Source organism: Hyaena hyaena, unplaced genomic scaffold (assembly GCF_003009895.1).
Source record: "Hyaena hyaena isolate Hyena2069 unplaced genomic scaffold, ASM300989v1 scaffold_150, whole genome shotgun sequence".
Lineage (NCBI taxonomy): Eukaryota > Metazoa > Chordata > Mammalia > Carnivora > Hyaenidae > Hyaena > Hyaena hyaena.
This window is the reverse complement of record NW_024080782.1, coordinates 974,500-991,919: the sequence shown is the minus strand read 5'-3', so window position 1 is coordinate 991,919 and position 17,420 is coordinate 974,500. Positions and strand designations below refer to the sequence as shown.

The 17,420-nt window shown below is 43.9% G+C and overlaps 1 protein-coding gene across 5 annotated transcripts in view; it reads right to left on the bottom strand.

Moving 5' to 3' along the window:
• Positions 1–7,434: 7,434 nt before the first annotated feature.
• Positions 7,435–17,420, bottom strand: part of TPGS2 (tubulin polyglutamylase complex subunit 2) — an 80,158-nt gene continuing 70,172 nt past the window's right edge. For 4 of the 5 annotated variants that reach the window (XM_039238964.1, XM_039238965.1, XM_039238967.1 and 1 more), the window contains 3 exons: positions 12,452–12,565; positions 10,682–10,842; positions 7,435–9,485 (listed from right to left, as the gene is read on the bottom strand). In XM_039238964.1, the coding sequence (XP_039094895.1) occupies positions 9,255–9,485; positions 10,682–10,842; positions 12,452–12,565 (506 nt within the window). In that variant the 3' untranslated portion in view covers positions 7,435–9,254. Of the gene's footprint in view, positions 9,486–10,681; positions 10,843–12,451; positions 12,638–17,420 lie in introns of those variants that run through there. The other variant, XM_039238969.1, reaches the window with a different exon arrangement.

The window sequence follows — 17,420 nt, the reverse complement described above, 5'->3', positions numbered from 1 at the left end:
AAGGAATGCCAGCAGCCACCAGGAACTGGGAGGCCAGGAACAAATTCTCCACTTGAACCTCTGGAGAGAGCATGGTGCTGCGGACACCTTGGTTTTGGCCCAGTAAAACGAATGTTGAACTTTTGGCCTTTAGAACTGTAAAAGAATAAATTCCTTTTGTTTTAATACACCAAGTGTGTGGTGATTTGTTATGGTAGCTTTAGAAAATTTATACAACCTTCCATCCCAAATATGCACTGAGGGCCTATTATAGAGGTAACCCGGTGCCAGGAGCTGAGGATTCAGCTGGGGAAAGGAGAGTTGTGATCCCTCCCCTTAGGGCCATGAGAGGTAGTCATCAACTAAAATTAAAATTTACTTTAACCTTCAGCTATTTATACATTTTGCCAGAGAGGTAACTAAAAATAAAAAACATCCAATTGTCTCAGAGAAGGGATGAGATGTCTTCGCAAGTGCATTTAGGGTACATGATCTTGAAATGCCCCATCAATTCTGTCACAAAAGGTAGTTTATTTGGTAGAAAACATTCTGTTGCTAGGCATTTGACGGGCGATGGATGAACTTTCTGAATGATTTTTACAAGAGCTAAATATTGATGGCATCTCTGTGTGGGCATTCGTTATGTGTTTTTTTAAAAAAATATAATCCATGTAGCCATTCTGCATTTTCATTTTACATAGGAAGTGAGGATGAGAGATGCGGAATGACTTTCCTCCAGGGCAAAAGACAGGAAATGATATATGCTGCCTTGTAACTTTTTGCTAGTTCTGGTTTTGTTCTGTCAGACTTAAGGAAGCCTGGTGACCTCTGCTTCTGGCCCAAACATGCAGCACAGACTGAACCAGGGCTGGGGCGGGTGGGTGGAGGGCAGTCCGTCCCACCTTGACTGAAGTCCCAGACCCTGGCGGCCAGGTTTCGTTCAGGTGGTAGCAGCATCTAAACTCCTTTTGATAAAGGTTCATAATCCTGCACAAATTTCACATCAGTAATTAATTGATAATCCACTCACCTAGCTCCTGCCCATCCATCCACATACACCTAGTGTAAGTAGGAAAGGTCCAGGAGCTCAAAAGCATCATCTTTTGAGATTTTATGGTAGAATGATTCCCACTCTGATTGGTGAAAGGATACTGTGAGGGTTTCTTCAGATTGCTGATACCCAACCAAGTGAGGGCCAAGCCATTTATATTCTCTTAATGAGCGCTATTTAATTACTGCCTTTGAAAAGAATATTTCTTTAAGATGATCCACCTGAAGAAGTATCAGTTTATGATTTTGTAATTCAAACACCATTTTCAATTGTTGACTTAGTGGAAATCGTTCCTAACTACTGGATTAGCAACAGTGATTTGCTTCTAAAATATTTTGTAATTTAGAAGGAGAGCATTCCATGTACAGGACAATTAAATCGGCTGGATAATCAGAATGAGACACAGCACATCCTGACCATCACTGGGGAACGGCCGCGACCAGCCGTTCATCAGGATCGTGTAGGACCCGCGTGTGCTGGGCCCATTGCACCTCCGGGGCTCGGTGCGGCAGGCTCCTTGCCGGCGGCTGGTGGGGCAGGAAGGTTTGCACGTACAGTCGCCATGTCTGCAGAGACGCAGGTGCTCACTTCATCTCCCATTAGAGGGGCTGGACAGCTGGTGTCTATTTAACACATTTTCTTCTATTCATTTTGATATAATCTGGAAGTTACCTGATTTAGGTGGAAACAGGAAGAGATGGGTTTTGGTCATGAAGAGGACCTGCGCGGCATGTTACCGATCTCCAACATTAAATCAACCACAAGGTAAGCAGGGCACCTTCTATTACTGTTGGCTGTGGGGTTTCCTGTACTTTGAGAGGTTATGGCAAATATTTGGGACTATTCCGTTGACCCAGCTAAGCAGGGGCATTTTCTCTTGTGCTTTAGGAAAATAAAACAGCTCATTTTCCTTCAGAATCCCTGCCCCTTAATAGTATCTGCCTAAAAATTCTTTTAAACCTGCTCTGCTCTCTGAAGGGGTCCAGTGAGGGACAGTCAGATGCTTCAGAGCAGGGAAGTGGGCTAGGAAATGGAGACAGGCACCCTTTCCAAACAATAGTCGAATTGTGTACCCAGTGGGGTATACTTTTGCAAACCTCAACTTCCAAATAAGAATAAAGAATAAAAAACATGGTAACAATACAGGAAGAGCTGGGTGCTTGGGAAAGCTTTTATAGCTGCTTTATCTGGTCTCTTAAAAAAGTGTCCTGGATGATAATACTGATTCAGATAAGGTCATCTGTACTAGAACTCGGTACCTAGCAGCTCATGGTAGACCTGGACAATTCAATCAATGTCAGAGCCCTTGATTTAGAAGATTAAGGCATAAGATTGGAAATGAAAGGAAAGAGTAGATTCCCAGCTCAACCCAACCTTAGAAATACAGATGCGGGGCGCCTGGGTGGCTTAGTTGGTTAAGCGTCCGACTTTCGCTTAGGTCATGATCTCGCGGTTCGTGGGTTCGAGCCCCGCGTCGGGCTCTGTGCTGACTGCCAGCTCAGAGCCTGGAGCGTGTTTCAGAGTCTGTGACTCCCTCTCTTTCTGACCCTCCCCTGCTCACACTGTCTCTCTCTCTCTCTCTCTCCTAGAAATAAATAAAAAAACAAAAACAAAAAAACAAAAACAAAAACAAAAAAAAGAAATACAGATGCAATGGAAGGAAATGGATTCTAATCAAACATCCTCTCAGCAGGTGGTAAGAAAAAAATAATTTGCATCTCTTTGGAAGAAGAACTGTCCTGAATTGTAAAGGTTGTGGAAATTGACAACTTTTTACATTTTTAAATGTTTTATTTTTGAGAGACGGAGAGGGAGAGGGAGAGAGACAGACAGACAGACAGGGGAGAGACAGAGAGGGAGACACAGAATCCAAAGCAGGCTCCAGGGGTCGGGCTGTCAGCATAGAGCCTGACATGGGGCTCGAGCTCACCAACTGTGGGATCATGACCTGAACTGAAGTTGGAAGCTTAACCAACTGAGCCATCTGAAATTGGCACCCTGAAATCAACAACTTCCTAAAGCAACCAAGGATTGGGTTAAACTTTATAAGGTTGTATTTATGAACAACTGATGTAATAAGACAAATTTTTAAATTTGTGCTTGACTGAATTCTTCCTGTTTTTAACGGATTAATATTGAAGGGGATTTCCCATGTAAAAAAAATTTGGTCTAAAACATCACTTGTGGAGATAATATAATTAAGGCCACAGTAGTCTGTTTCAGAATCAAAATTTTAAAGGAAAATAGTTCTTATTAAAGTTGCTCAATAAGTCCATATTCTGGAATCCCAGTCCTCTGTTCTAGAACCTGTGTGTGGCCATGGTCTAGAGCCCCCAGTGGGATATGTATCCCAGGAACCTCCAGAGACGTAAATGCAGATTCTCAAGAGCAATCTACACCTTCACCTCTATCCCAAGGATGGCCTTCCTTACAAGTTTAAAAGTGGACAGTTGGGACCTGGAGCCATGGTAAAGGTAAGCAGTTTTTCCAGAGGTTTAATCTTGCCCTGAATAGTTGGTCCCTCATTTGCAGCTTTTGGTAGAAGAATGGAGTCTCTCCCTTGGCTGGACTTCAACTAAGAATTCAGAGGGCTGTTTGTGTCCCTGCTCTGGTTAGTCTATTCTTTCAAGCTATTCTTTGCCAGGCTTTATGCTATGAAAAGAGGGAACTGCTCTCCAGAGGAATGACAGGTACTTTGAGAAAATGATTCTTATTTCTGGGCTCAGGAAACTGTCCTCAAATCAGGCCTACCTGGTCCCCTTAAGGGCAGGGAAGATGAGCTGCTCAAAGATGCAGAAACCTGCTCTTTCATTTCTGTCTGCTTTCCAGGCCAGACGCTGTGTAGAGGCTGAGAGGCTGAGCTGCCCCAGGGCCTTTGACCTGCTCGTGGGGCAAAGCCCAGAATGGGCATAGCCCACTGTGCAGCCAGGACGACAGTCCCCTGTCCAAGGTGTGCAGTGGAGTGCTGATGCATCCCTGGCATTCACTGTGAGCCAGGAATTAGAAAAATAATTTATAACATAGGAAAGGATGCAAGGATGCTGTGTCTTAAAGTGTCTTCAGGTAATGTGCTGAGTAGTGTATGGTAGAAAAGGGCTTTGCAGCAAAATTCTGTGAATTGTAAGGTGAAAACAAGTCCTGCATGGTCTAAGACGGGGCTGCCCTGTAGAACTTCCTGTGGTGATGGAAATTTCTATATGTGCACCATTCTGTATGGTAGCCACTAGACAAATGTGGTTATTTAACATTTGACATGTAGCTAGACACTAAGGAATGGAACTTTAAATTTAAATGGCTACATGTGGTTTGTCACTAGTGTGCTGGAGGGCATGGATATGAGAGAAAACACCTTTGTATATATACACTTTATCACCATTTTACTCATTTCACTTTATAAAGGAAGATTTTTGTAAAATTTGTGTATGAAACTGCTTTGAACTTCAAACAGTGTCTACAGATCTAGGTCTACTCACTGTCCATGTTGTGTTCTGAGCCTCGGCACTTCTTGTCCTCAGAGAATGCCATGTGATTGGTACCCAGCAGGATCCCCTGATGGAGCTGCCTGGATGTGGGCTCTCCTCTGGGTCCACGTCAGGGCTGTGCGTACGACTGTCACACGTGCTGTGGCCCAACACACCCATCTCTGACAACCGCTAAACCCACTGTGCAAGGAAGCTTTATAAAGCACTGCTTCAGTTCCTGTGGTGGTGTTACCCTGTCGTGCTCTGGCTGGTCCTCACTACTGCATTTCACCCGCATCATCTGGGAAGTCTGCTCACAACAGATTTTACCCGTGTCAAACTAGCCGGTTGGATATTGAAGACCACCAGTGAGATGGTCCCTCATGCCGTGTGCCACGTGTACCAAGGGTGGGTACTGGGCAAGGCCTGGGTGCTAGGTGCCGTAAAAAAATGTGAGAATGGGTAATCACAAAGACTACATTTCTGAAACTACAAATCAAGGCACATTGTCTGGTAAAAGATTTTGGGCCAGTGGCAGTGCGTGGCAAGAGGCAATCTAGGAGATACTGTTTGGATGCCAAAACATGTGCAGGATCAGCAACAGATTTTGCGACAGCCAGGTCTTCTGACAGAGGCGGTCTATGAGCTGAACAGGAGGGTCCTGCCTCTAAAGTAGTAGCTGCCTCTTCACAATTTGCATAAACATTGAAATTAACAGCTGCACATTTTTTTTTTTAACTTGCTTTGCTTGGTTGTCTGTTCCTCCTGGGTTTAAATATGAGGGAACTCAGAATTTTTTAGCACAAAATTATGCATTAACTGAAGTTCAATCCTTTAATGGTTCATGGAGTTCCACGCCAAACAGCATGGCTTCCCACAGTAACACACAGTCCCTGTCTCCACAACCACTGAAGACAGAGGCAACCAGGCAAGATGACCCAAGATTACTTGAGTGGTACTGGCCTGCGGTGTTCCATCCCAGAGCGGGCTCTTCTGGTGGACTAGGGCTCCCTGGAAAGCTTGCAGGTGAAGGAGCCTGGAGCAGGGCCTTGGGAGGAAGAGCAAGGACATCTGGCCAGCACTGGCAGGTAGGAAACTCTACAGTCAGGGAAGGAGAACCATGCTGGTGTTTTGGAAGGAGAGTGAGTGAATGAGGCGGCAGAGCCAGATGGCTCATGTAGAAAGTCCATGGCTGCAAAGAAAGGTTGGAGTCACATTATAAAGGAAGATGGGAAAAAGGAGGCTATTCTGAGTTCTCACCTACTAGCTGGTTTAATCTTCACAGCAGCTCCACCATGGAGGCGGTAGATTAGCCAGGGAATGCTTAGCTAGAAAAACAATGCAGTCTGGGTTAGCTTAAACCAAAGTAGAAAATGTATCATAAGACCCCAAGGATTAAAGTGTAGTCAAGTTAAATTGGTACCTGTTCACTGTCCAGTCACTTGCGATCAGGGGAAGGGGGCGGGGCGGGGGCGGGACTGAGTTCTATATAAATGTGGCTACTAGAGATGCTATGCGTGAGTGGGTACTGAATAGAAAACAGAATATGGAACTGTTAAAATGTAATGCAAAACACTGTAACTTAGAATTATGTAAAAAAATTAGGGGCGCCTGGGTGGCTTAGTCGGTTAAGCATCTGATTTTCGCTTAGGTCATGATCTCGCGGTTCGTGGGTTCGAGCCCCGCGTCGGGCTCTGTGCTGACTGCCAGCTCAGAGCCTGGAGCCTGTTTCAGTCTGTGACTCCCTCTCTCTCTGACCCTTCCCTGCTCACTCTGTCTCTCTCTCTCTCTCCTAAAAATAAATAAAAAACATTAAAAAAAATATGTAAAAAAATTAAAATTGGAAGGGTAAAGACCAGATATATAGATAAAATGTGCTTGGTCATAAGAATTGCTGAGGCCGAGTGATACATACACGGGATTCATTATTCTGCAGATCTTTATAAATGTTTAAAATTCTCCTTAATAAAATTTTTGAAAAATACATATGTTCGCACACGGTCCCTTGGTCTTTCTGTTCCAATCACTGTATGTGCTTTTGATTACTAGATTACAAACAGACTTAGAGTTCTCTTCCATGCAATGAAGACACAACCACCTAGACCCATTAAGTAGAAAGTTTCGGACTTGGTAAGCATTATTGTCACAACTGCAGTTGACTAAAGTCCTGATGACTGGAATATTTCCTTGAAATTCTGATTTAGTGGGTCTGGAATGGGATTTGAGTATATCATTTCCTACACACAACTCCAGTGACACTGATACATGTTCAAGTTTGGGGAGCACAGCTTCAAGGGATTCTATGGATAAGTATGTGCAAGTCATAATAGCCTTCGCTTGGGTCTTTCCCTGCTGTAGGACTCAAGCAGCACGATAATGTGGCACTTTAAGCACAATCTTAACCACACCAATACATCAAGAGGCATTCTGCCATTCATTCTCATTTTGCGATTCCAGCATAGTGTCTTTTTCTTGGGCAACTTATTTATAGTAGAGCCTACTGCCATTTTAATTGCTTTTGCTTCAAAACATAAATCTCACGGGTTTTTTCCCCCATGTAGTGCACTCTAGTTACATGTTGTCTGAAGTCTTTCCCCAGGAGTGCTCCCTCCTTCATCAGGGCAGCGTCACGGGTGTGTGACTGGAGAAGTCACAGAGGGCCCCGCACTCAATGGGCCTCCCCCTTGGTTTAATGCTCTCCTGTCACTGTGTGAAGTTCTTAATGTTGTTTCTGAACTTGTGTTCTGTGAGTGAAGTCTCATGCAGAGTGTATCCATTGTTGCTCACCAACCCACTCAGAGCTTCGTGATGCCTGTGCACACAGAATTCTAACAGACCTGTGATGCAGGATTTGCCACGCTTTTCTATTTGAACACAGAAAAGAAGGTAAAAGCATTCTAAGAAGTATGAATGACCATGTCATAATCTTTTTTTACTTAAGTAAAGTTACTTGTTTTTTAAGTTTTTATTTTACTCATGCCATTAGTTAGCCCTTTACATACTTCATTAGCCATCCACTTATGCTGAAAATGATGACGTAGGAAAAAAAGAGCCTAGGGCAGCCCATCGTTCTTCTTTTAGTCCTTCCTTACTCATGAGTATGCTGAAAGAGTGCCAACAGAATGTGTATGTATCAAGAAGTGAGCTAATAGTTGAGCTGTTTTTTGTTTTGTTTTGCAGTGTTTCCAGTGTTCTAGTAAGGACAAAATGCATATACAAATGATATGTGCACATAAACTATGAAATATGAATTATCTAATTTTGGTGACTCTGTGTGAGTTCACTGCCCTTCTAGTTGTAGTTTAAAACTGTAATTGCATCATATAAAGATAAATAAAATTAGTGTTAATAATTTAGAATTTCCATTTTTCATTACTTAGAACAGTATTAAGTAGCAAATAAACCCACTGTAACAAGATGTGAGAGACCACAGAAGGAAGAAAGAACATTTTAATACCATTAATGGTACCATTTTCCTAATTTCTGGACAGGAGGCCCCACATCTTCATTTTGTCCTGGGTCCTACACATCACGTGCTCTCCTTTGCTTATCAGATCCCACCCTGCTCTGAGGGCTCCTGCTGAGGTGAAGGGCGCCCGTGCCCTCCCGGGTCTGCCGCCTCACCTGTGGAAGCTAGAGGGGCCAGGCCTGACTTCGAAGTATCTGGGGGGAACCACAAGCACCAGAGGAAAGCGCTTGCCACAGGAGAGGACAGGACTTCGCAGCCCCCTGCCGACCCTGACCTGACTTGGAGCAGCAGCCACAGGCTGGAATCACTTATCTGGTGCTACTGCTTCTCCTTCTGGTTTGATTGGTTTTGGAAGAAACATACTTCTAAGATGACTAAACCTTGAGCTCTCATTCTTGACATCTCGGTCCCTCTTGGTCCCTTTCTGCCGCTCCATGAATTGTTGGAAGCGGTGAGAAGGCAGATCAGGTGGAAAGGTCTTGTCCACAGTGCTTTTATCAAAATTCTTTATGAAGAGCCATGTAAACAATACTTGGGAGTTTGTTTTTTGTTTTTAAATGGTTCAAGTACAGCAGAATCACCTCCTCTTAAAAAAAAAAAAAAATAATTTTGACAAACTTTATAGCAATCTGAAAAGGTAGCAAGTGAGAATTACTTATGAAAAATAAAAACATGTACAATTGTATCTTCAAGAATTTTCGTGGACCAATCAAATTAAAGTATCCACATTTTCTAACAAAAATTAACTGAGAAAGGACAGCATGAAAATATTCTAATGCAGTGCTGCCCAACAGAACTTTCTGTGATGATGGAAATGTTCCATTAGCTCTGTGTTGTCTAATACAGAATCTACTCGTCACATAAATACAATGTGGCTAATGCTATTGAGGAACTGAATTTTTCATATAAATAGCCACATGTGCCAGTGGTTACTAACTGAACAATACAGTTCTAATGCCTCATGGGTCAAAACCAGCGGTCTCCTCGAGGACCTTCTCTCATCACTGCTGGGGGTGCAGAGGACTGGGGGTGGAGAGGGGAAGCTCTGAACAGATTTCGCCACTTGAACAAGTTCTGAAGCTCTCCACAGCTTCTGGAGGCAGGGGGTGAGGAAAGGACTCTGGGAGAGACCTGAGTATGGCCTTGAACTCCCGGCTAATGCAAATGGGAGTAAAAGGGCTAGGATTTGGCTCACTCAGATGGGAGGAGGCCTGCGGTGCCACGCACAGGATCTGAGGCTTGGGCCATCTGTGCATGGAAACCATCGCTGGGGCTGGAGGGGATGTGGAGGTGCTCATTTCCGGACAGGGTTTCCAGGGCTAAAAGAGGATTTGGAGGTGGAGGGAGGACATGAGGGCCCTTTCTGGCCGCCTGGAGGCTGGACAGGCCCTTTCTTTTTGGGGATTAAGGTCTTGTTCTTGCTCTTGAACACTTTGCTGGGATCCAGCTTGTTCACGAAGGAGTTGGTCTCTTCTGCGAGTAGGTCTGTGTTGTAGGTGATGGGTTTATACATGTTGAACCATTGCTGTAAGGCAGAATTGGGAGAGTGGTCACAATGCAAAGGAGATACGCCACTGTTTGTGCTCTTTAGTAGGAATCCAGGGGCAGAGAGCAGGGGAGATGGGGCAAAGAGAGCAAAGGGTTTTATGAAAAACTGTCTTGAAAATCTGTTAGCACTTCCTTGAAGTGAAAGTGATGGCATACACATTGCTTTATGAGGTCTCATAACTTGTACAATAAATGCAGCACGAGGACTAAGAATGTGAGTAAACATCCTTCCTTCTGATCTAGTGAGTTTTGAGCATGGGATGTTAGGTCCCAGATCATCAGTGTCTTTCTCACTATTCTGTCCTCAAACCAGCCACTGCCTTTCAGGTAGACTGGGCAGTGCCTTCCTCAAGGGGAGGGTGCACAACAGAGGACAGTGACAGGCCTTGGCTGAAGGGAGGGCCTGTGCTGGTGCTGTCTTCCCCTTCTGGGCAAAGAGCATCGCATTTACTGATGTTACAATGCTGAGTGGATGATGTTGTCATGCGACATTTGAGTAAAGTGGGGCCCACCAGATGAATAGATACATGGAGCTGAATCCCTCACTTATTGCCACCCAGCCTAAGTTCTTCCGGGCACACCAGGCAGCATAGGAACCTTGCCTAGCGACTGTATGTTTGAACTGTTGCCCAGATGTGTTATATAAATGATGCACATCCATACAGTGGAATATTCTGTATCACTAGAAAGGACCGCTTGGTATGTACTGGTAGGAAATGAGCTCCAAGATGGGATGTTAAGTGAGAAGAAGGTGCAGAATGATGGGAAAGGTATATTATTGCACTCATGATTTAGAAAAAAAGGAACCAAAAATAAAATGCATGCATACATGCTTTCTATGCAATAAAGCGCCTTGTGAAAGGCACAAGAAAAGGGAAACAGTGGCTGCCTCTGGGGAAGGCTGGGAGGCTGGAGAATCTGGGAGGAAGAGGCTGACTTTCCACTCTTCCTGTATCCACGTTCTATCCAAAACCATCAACCAGACCTAAGCCCTCAATAAAATTAATTATAAAGAAAACTTCCAGTGATTCTGAGGATCCGCCAAGTTTGGGAATCACTTAGTTCAGTGTACAGAGAGACTGTCTACCTACACTGGAATCACCTGCCTTGCCTAAGGGAAATGCAGGTTCTTAGGCTCTGTCCCAGGTCTTCTGGGAAGGAGGGAGCCCTTACCTTGGCCTGCGGGCTAATGCCGTAGCTGGTGAAGGCATACTGCCACTGTGGCAGGCCCAGGTGCGTGATGAGCAGGCGATAGTAAGCAGTAAAGGTATCCGTGAGAAAATGCCAGTATAATGCTCTGTCCAGGAACCAAATCTCGGCGTCCTGCGCCAATGCTGAAATAGCAGACAGAAAAAAAGAAATGAATGGATGGTGTAATGCTTTTCTCCTTTTATCTGTAAAGCCAATATACTCTTATGGTTAAAAAAATTCCAATAACTGGAAGGATGTAAAATTAAAGTTCCCTTCCCTCTTCCAACCTCCCAGGCCTATTCTCCAGGGGACACTGTTAGGGGTTTCATTGTTTTTTTTTTTTTTTTTTTTTTTTTTTTTTTTTTTTTTTTTTTTTTTTTTTTTTTTTTTTTTTTTTTTTTTTTTTTTGACAGATTCCTGATCTGTCAGCCGACTGCCCTGTGTGCCAGGCACTGGCCGTCTGTGCACTCAGGCTCTCCACTCAGCAACCCCTGCTCCAGTGGGGACATACTGTAATCCCAGCTTTCCTGATGGAAGCAGACTCTGAATGGCTCTGGTCTTCCGAAGAGGTCTTGGAGCCTGAGGGGCTGTAAGCAGCACTGTGGAGGAGCCCAGACCAGCTCCCCATCCTGGATCCCACCTGTGCTGTTGCGCGAGGTCCCAGCTGAACTGAAGCAGGCACTGTCACACCAGCTCCCACCCCATTCACTTCTGACACTCCATCCTTCCTACGGCAGAGAGATAATCTAGTGCATCTCCTGTCTAGTGGACTTAATGTCTCCCTAAGTGGCCCCAACTCTCCAGTCCCTTCCTCTCCCAAGACTGCCTGTGGTCACATACACTTGCATCTCAATTCTGCCATTCTTCTACTGAACAATCTTGACTTCCCATTGTCAGGTCCAAACTTCTTCCAAGCTCTACATGAAGAGGAACAAGTGACCTGTGGCTTCATCTCCTCCCTATCCACAAGATCAACCAGGTTGCCCAATGAACTGAAATCATGTGTCATTCCTTCCAAATTAGTTGCACTTTCCTATGGCACAGCTTTACCGTGTCTCTTTGTTTGCATGCTCCCTTTACCTCACAACCCCTCCTATATTACCTCTTCCCATAACCCAAGATGTGGATGAAAGGCAACTTTGCAAAGATGGTCCCTCTCTTCTCCAGGGGAAAAATCCTGGTGTCTATCTTCTCACTCGTACTAGGCAGAGAGCTACCTGAAGAGGGCTCGGCCTTATCCACAGTCCCTAAGCCAGGGCCTGAACAGCAGCTGGGGCTAGGGGTGGGGGTAGGTAATAGCTGTTCCAACAGGGGCCGGAGGCTTTTACTATGGATTTCTCATCTGAGGTCTTTAGCTTGAGGTTTACTAATTGAGATTTTTAGTGCTGTCAACTTGCCTATGTATAGAAGTATACTAGAAAGATAATGCTTTTCCTGGATGCTTTGCTAATGCGTGAGCCTGCTGAAGGAGTCATAAACAGAATGACTATTTCTTTCACTTTTTACTTGCTTTGTATCCCATCCCCCCTATTTTGTAGTAGCTTACAAACGATAGTTTAAAAAGACTCTAAGTGATTGGCCTAGAAGGAGACGTTCAGGGAGGACCAAAGATGCTTTCTGGGTCTTGGCACCTCCACGAGACCCAGTGGCATCTCCTGAGTCCAGAGAGGAGTGCGCCTTTTGTGTGAGGACTGGGGAGCCGGGTCATCCGTGCCACGCCCAACTGCAGGTCCCAGTGTCCCTGATTCTTACCTGGCTTTCCTCTTTTGTAGACAAGGCAAACCTTCCCATTTCCATTGCAAGGATCCAGCTCAAATATCACACTTCGAGAATCAAAGTGAGGCTTCTCTGGCTGGTTGTCACTGGCTGCAAATCCAGAAGTTAATGGTCATGTTCAAATATAGTCAACTCAAATATATACTTACTTGTCCAGCTTTGCTAGAGTGAAGAGGGGAAAAAAAAGAAACAGGGAAAAAGCCTTATCTCAGGCATAGTCTTTTCTAAAAAATATTTTGAGAGAAAGAAAGCAGGTGTGCACATGGGGAGAGGGGCAGTGAGAGAGGGAGAGAGAGAACCCCAAGCAGGCTCTGCATTGACAGAGAAGGGCCTAATGTGGGGATTGACAAACCAGGGAGATTATGACCTGAGCTGAAATCAAGAGTCAGGTGCTTAACGACTGAGCCACCCAGGCGCTCCTCTCAGACATATTCTTAACTTTGGTTTCCAATGTGGGCCAAATGAATTCTATACTCTAAATGCCCAGGGTCTTATCCATGGTCCAAGCCTCCTGTCTGGACTTCTCTATCACCAAAAGACAGTGTCACACAATCTGGGGCAAGGTGGCGCAAAGAAAACAACCAGAACTTGTTGAGAGTGGGAACACATAAAGGATAAGTAATCTGGCCTGAGGTCCACACACTTCTTTTTCCCAGATAACTGCTTTCTCCTCATTTATAGCTTTTTTAAAAAAAATTTAAACTTAAAAAAAACAAAAAAAAAATTAATTTTAGAGCGAGCAAGTGCATGTGAGCAAGGAAAAGGGGCAAAATTTAAAAAAATTTTTTTCAAAGGTTATTTATTTTTGGGGCGCCTGGGTGGCTTAGTCGGTTAAGCGCCCAACTTTCGCTTAGGTCATGATCTCGCGGTTCATGGGTTTGGGCCCTGCGTCGGGCTGTGTGCTGACTGCCAGCTCGGAGCCTGGAGCCTGTTTCAGAGTCTGTATCTTCCTCTCTCTCTGACCCTCCCCTGCTCACGCTGTCTCTCTCTCTCTCTTTCTCTCCTAGAAATAATAAAAATATATATTAAAAAAACAAAGTTTATTTATTTTGAAAGAGAACGAGCAAGCTGGGAGTAGCAGAGGGGGAGAGAAAGAATCTCAAGCAGGCTCTGGGCAGTCAGCTCAGAGCCCAATGTGGGACTTGAGCTCATGAACCGTGAGATTATGACCTGAGCTGAAATCAAGAGTTGGATGCTCAACCGATTAAACCACCCAGGTGCCCCACTATGATCTTTTGATTAGAATCCCCTTTCCTCTAAAATGCATGTTTATAATATTTAATATTAATTACTTTATAATTAATGCTGTCTGGCTCAATTAGAAATACTATTTTTTTTTTTACTTATAGCCATACATATAATTTTATACATTTACATTTCTAACTAAATTTTCTTTTCAATTTTAATGTTTTTTTTATTTCTGAGAGAGAGAGAGAGACAGCATGAGCAGGGGAGGGTCAGAGAGAGAGGGAGACACAGAATCTGAAACAGGCTCCAGGCTCTAAGCTGGCTGTCAGCACAGAGCCTGATGTGGGGCTCAAGCCCACAAACTGTGAGATCATGACCTGAGCCAGTCGGATGCTTAACCAACTGAGACACCCAGGCACCCCTATAAAAAAAAATTAAACATGGCTTTCCCCTCCTGTGGAGGTTATACTTTCATACTCTTCTTGATCAATTCATGGAGTATAAGTTCTGCCTGGCTTCCTCTCTCTATGCTATAGACTGGAAAACTCTCTTGAAGTCATAAGCTAAGGTTCTCCTTCTTTATTTCCATCTTTCAGGCTCATTGTCCTCCACTGCCTGATGGTTGGTGTCTTGAAATCTATTTCTACATATTTACACATCTTCAGGGTAGAGGATGAATCAGGTCTGTTACTCCATCTTGGGTGAAATCCAAAGTCCAGACTGTAGGGCCCCACCAAGTTTCAGCAGCCCTGACTGATGACGACTGGGATCTGCCCTCAGGAGAAAAGTAATAAAAATAGGGGAGTCACTCAGTGTGGCTCCCTTCTGCTATTTATAGATGCCACTCCAGTTTCTGCTAATCTTTTTAGGTAATTGTTTTTAAAGCCTTCCCAGAGGAGGAGCTTCTTCTGGGTGGTTGAGCGTCTGACTTTGGCTCAGGTCATGATCTCCTGGTTCATGAATTTGAGCCCTGCACCAGGCTCACTGCTGTCTGCACGGAAACCTGCTTTGGATCCTCTGTTCTCCTCTCTTCGTGCCCACTCCTGCTTGTGCTCTCTCTCAAAAAATAACACCCCCCCCACATTTTTTTTTAAAAAAGACAGGTGCCCGGCTGGCTCGGTTGTTTGAGCATCTGACTTTGGCTCAGGTCATGATCTCACAGTCTGTGAGTTCAAACCCCATGCCGGGCTCTGTGCTGACAGCTCAGAGCCTGGAGCCTGCTTCTGATTGTGTGTCTCCTCCTCTCTCGTGTTTTGTCTCTCTCTCAAAAATAAACATTAAAGAAAAACAAAAAGAAAAAGCTTTCGCGGAGTAGTCTTGATCTGGTAAAAGGTACTCTGCCATTACCAGAAGGTCAATATTTGAATCTTGCTTTCTTTTTTGCCAAATACATAGTGTCCATATTTTCAGTTCCTCACAGAAATTTTAGTTCGGTTTTATCCCCATGTGTGCATTAGCATATTGTTGTGCCCAATTATTTCACTCTCGGGAGGACCAGTGGATCTCTTTTTTGTTACCTGTTGTTTGTGCTGGTTGTTGTTCTTGGCATTATGTTTCTTCAAGTGCCTGGTTATTTTTTAGAAGGAATTAGTTTTTGACAAATTATTTACAAAAACAGTTTGAGGTCTAAGATAATGTTATCTTCCTCTAGGGTGGAATTTTCTTTTTATATACAAGCTTTACTAAGATATAATTCATGTACCATACCACTTACTCATTTAAAGTATACAATTCAATGGTTTTTAGTATATTTACAGTTATTCAACCATTAAGACAATCCATTTAAAACATTTCTCTAGAGTGAATTTGTTTGTTTCTGCTAGGCCCCTGAGGAGATCAGTAATCTGGAATCAATTGAGTCTAGTTTTGGGATTTAACATGTTCTGGGACACACAGATGACTTACACCTGAGCTTCAGTCCATGTGAAAAATGGTTCCTTTCCATTCACTCAGTTTCCTGAGGTACTGCTCTTCATGGTGCCAACCCAAAAAGCAGGGTAGTTTTTATGGTTGCCAACTTTTCTAAGTCTTGGACTCTGTTTAATTCCCCTGGCTTCAAAATGGGTCAAATTCAGAGTTTTCCAGCATCCACACAGCCTGTTTTGAAAAGGGCAATGCACCCCAGGCAAAAGCAACTCCAAATGCTGCATCTCTTCCCTGGATTTCTGTCTTCTGGATGTTGATCTGAAATTACCTCATCCTCTTGTTAGCTCTTTGACAAACGTTTTAGGGAGATGGTTTTTGTATTTTGGTCTGACTTCTCAGCTGTCTTTAGCAGGAAGGCTGCTGTGAATTACCTGTCCGCCATTACCAGAAGAGGAAGTCTCTTCATCAGTTTAGCTTGGGTCCTAAAAATAACAGAGATGAGCTTTGCTTTTTATATCAACAGTGTTTGGTTTTCAAAAGGGAAATTTAGGGGTGCCTGGCTGACTCAGTTGGTTAAGTATCTGACTTTGGCTCAGGTCATGATCTCACAGTTCGTGAGTTCAAGCCCTGTGTTGGGCTCTGTGCTAACAGCTCAGAGCCCGGAGCCTGCTTCAGATTCTGTGTCTCCCTCTCTCTCTCTGCTCCCCTCCTCACCCCTGCTTGTGCCGTCTCTTTCTCTCGCAAATAAATGAACATTTTAAAAAAAGGAAATTTAATCCCAGTATATTTAATATAGTGATTGATCTGTCTTTCATTTCTCTTAATGTTTTATTTCCTAATTTGTTTCTTCTTTTCCCTTATTTTTACTCACGTGATTCAATATTAGGTTAGAAATATTAATGTACGTTTTTATTTCTATAATAGTTACCTTCCTTTTTTTCATTTGTTTGCATGATTAGATTCATAGGACTCCACCCTTATTTGAAAACAACAGACCATTATCTCCCCTAACCAAGTGTGGTATACAGAATTCCAAGATTCCTGCTCCTTAATAAACGGATCTTTCATGACTTCCTGCCCTTGAGTATAGTCAGGACCTGTGACTATGATGTTGTAGCCTTTCCCTTGATTAGGTTACATTAGAGGAGACTGCTGTAGCAGAGTGGAGAGACCTTTTCCTGCTAGCTGAGAAGTAAACTGCCATTTTGAGAAGGTCATGTGGCTATAATCTGAGGGCAGCCCAACAGAGGTGAGAGTGATCCCTGGCTAACAGCCAGCTACAAACAGAGACCTGAGTCCAACAACTACAATAAACTGAGTAAGGCCAACCACTAGTGAGCTTGGAAGAAGCCTCTGTGCCTCAAATGAGATCACAGCACCAGCCGACACCTTGATTTTAGCCTGGTAAGACCCGAAGTAGAGAACTCTACTTATGTGTAGCTGAATTCTTGACTCATGAAACTGTTAGATAATACTCTATTATACAAAAATAGAAAATTCAGGGGCGCCTGGGTGGCTTAGTCGGTTAAGCGTCCGACTTTCGCTTGGGTCATGATCTCACGGTTCGTGGGTTTGAGCCCCGCATCGGGCTCTGTGCTGACTGCCAGCTCAGAGCCTGGAGCCTGTTTCAGAGTCTGTGACTCCCTCTCTCTCTGACCCTCCCCTGCTCACGCTGTCTCTCTCTCTCCTAGAAATAAATAAAAAAACATTAAAAGAAATAGAAAATTCAAACATTAAGACACTCTTATTTTCCCCAGCAAGGTATACTATTTCTTCCCTATAGTAGGAGGAGACCTACTTTCTCCTTCTTTTCCTCCTTTGTCCCAGATTTTCTACTAGTAAGGACCCCAGCAACATTCTCTGTATTAATTGCTGGGCTGCTATAACCAAG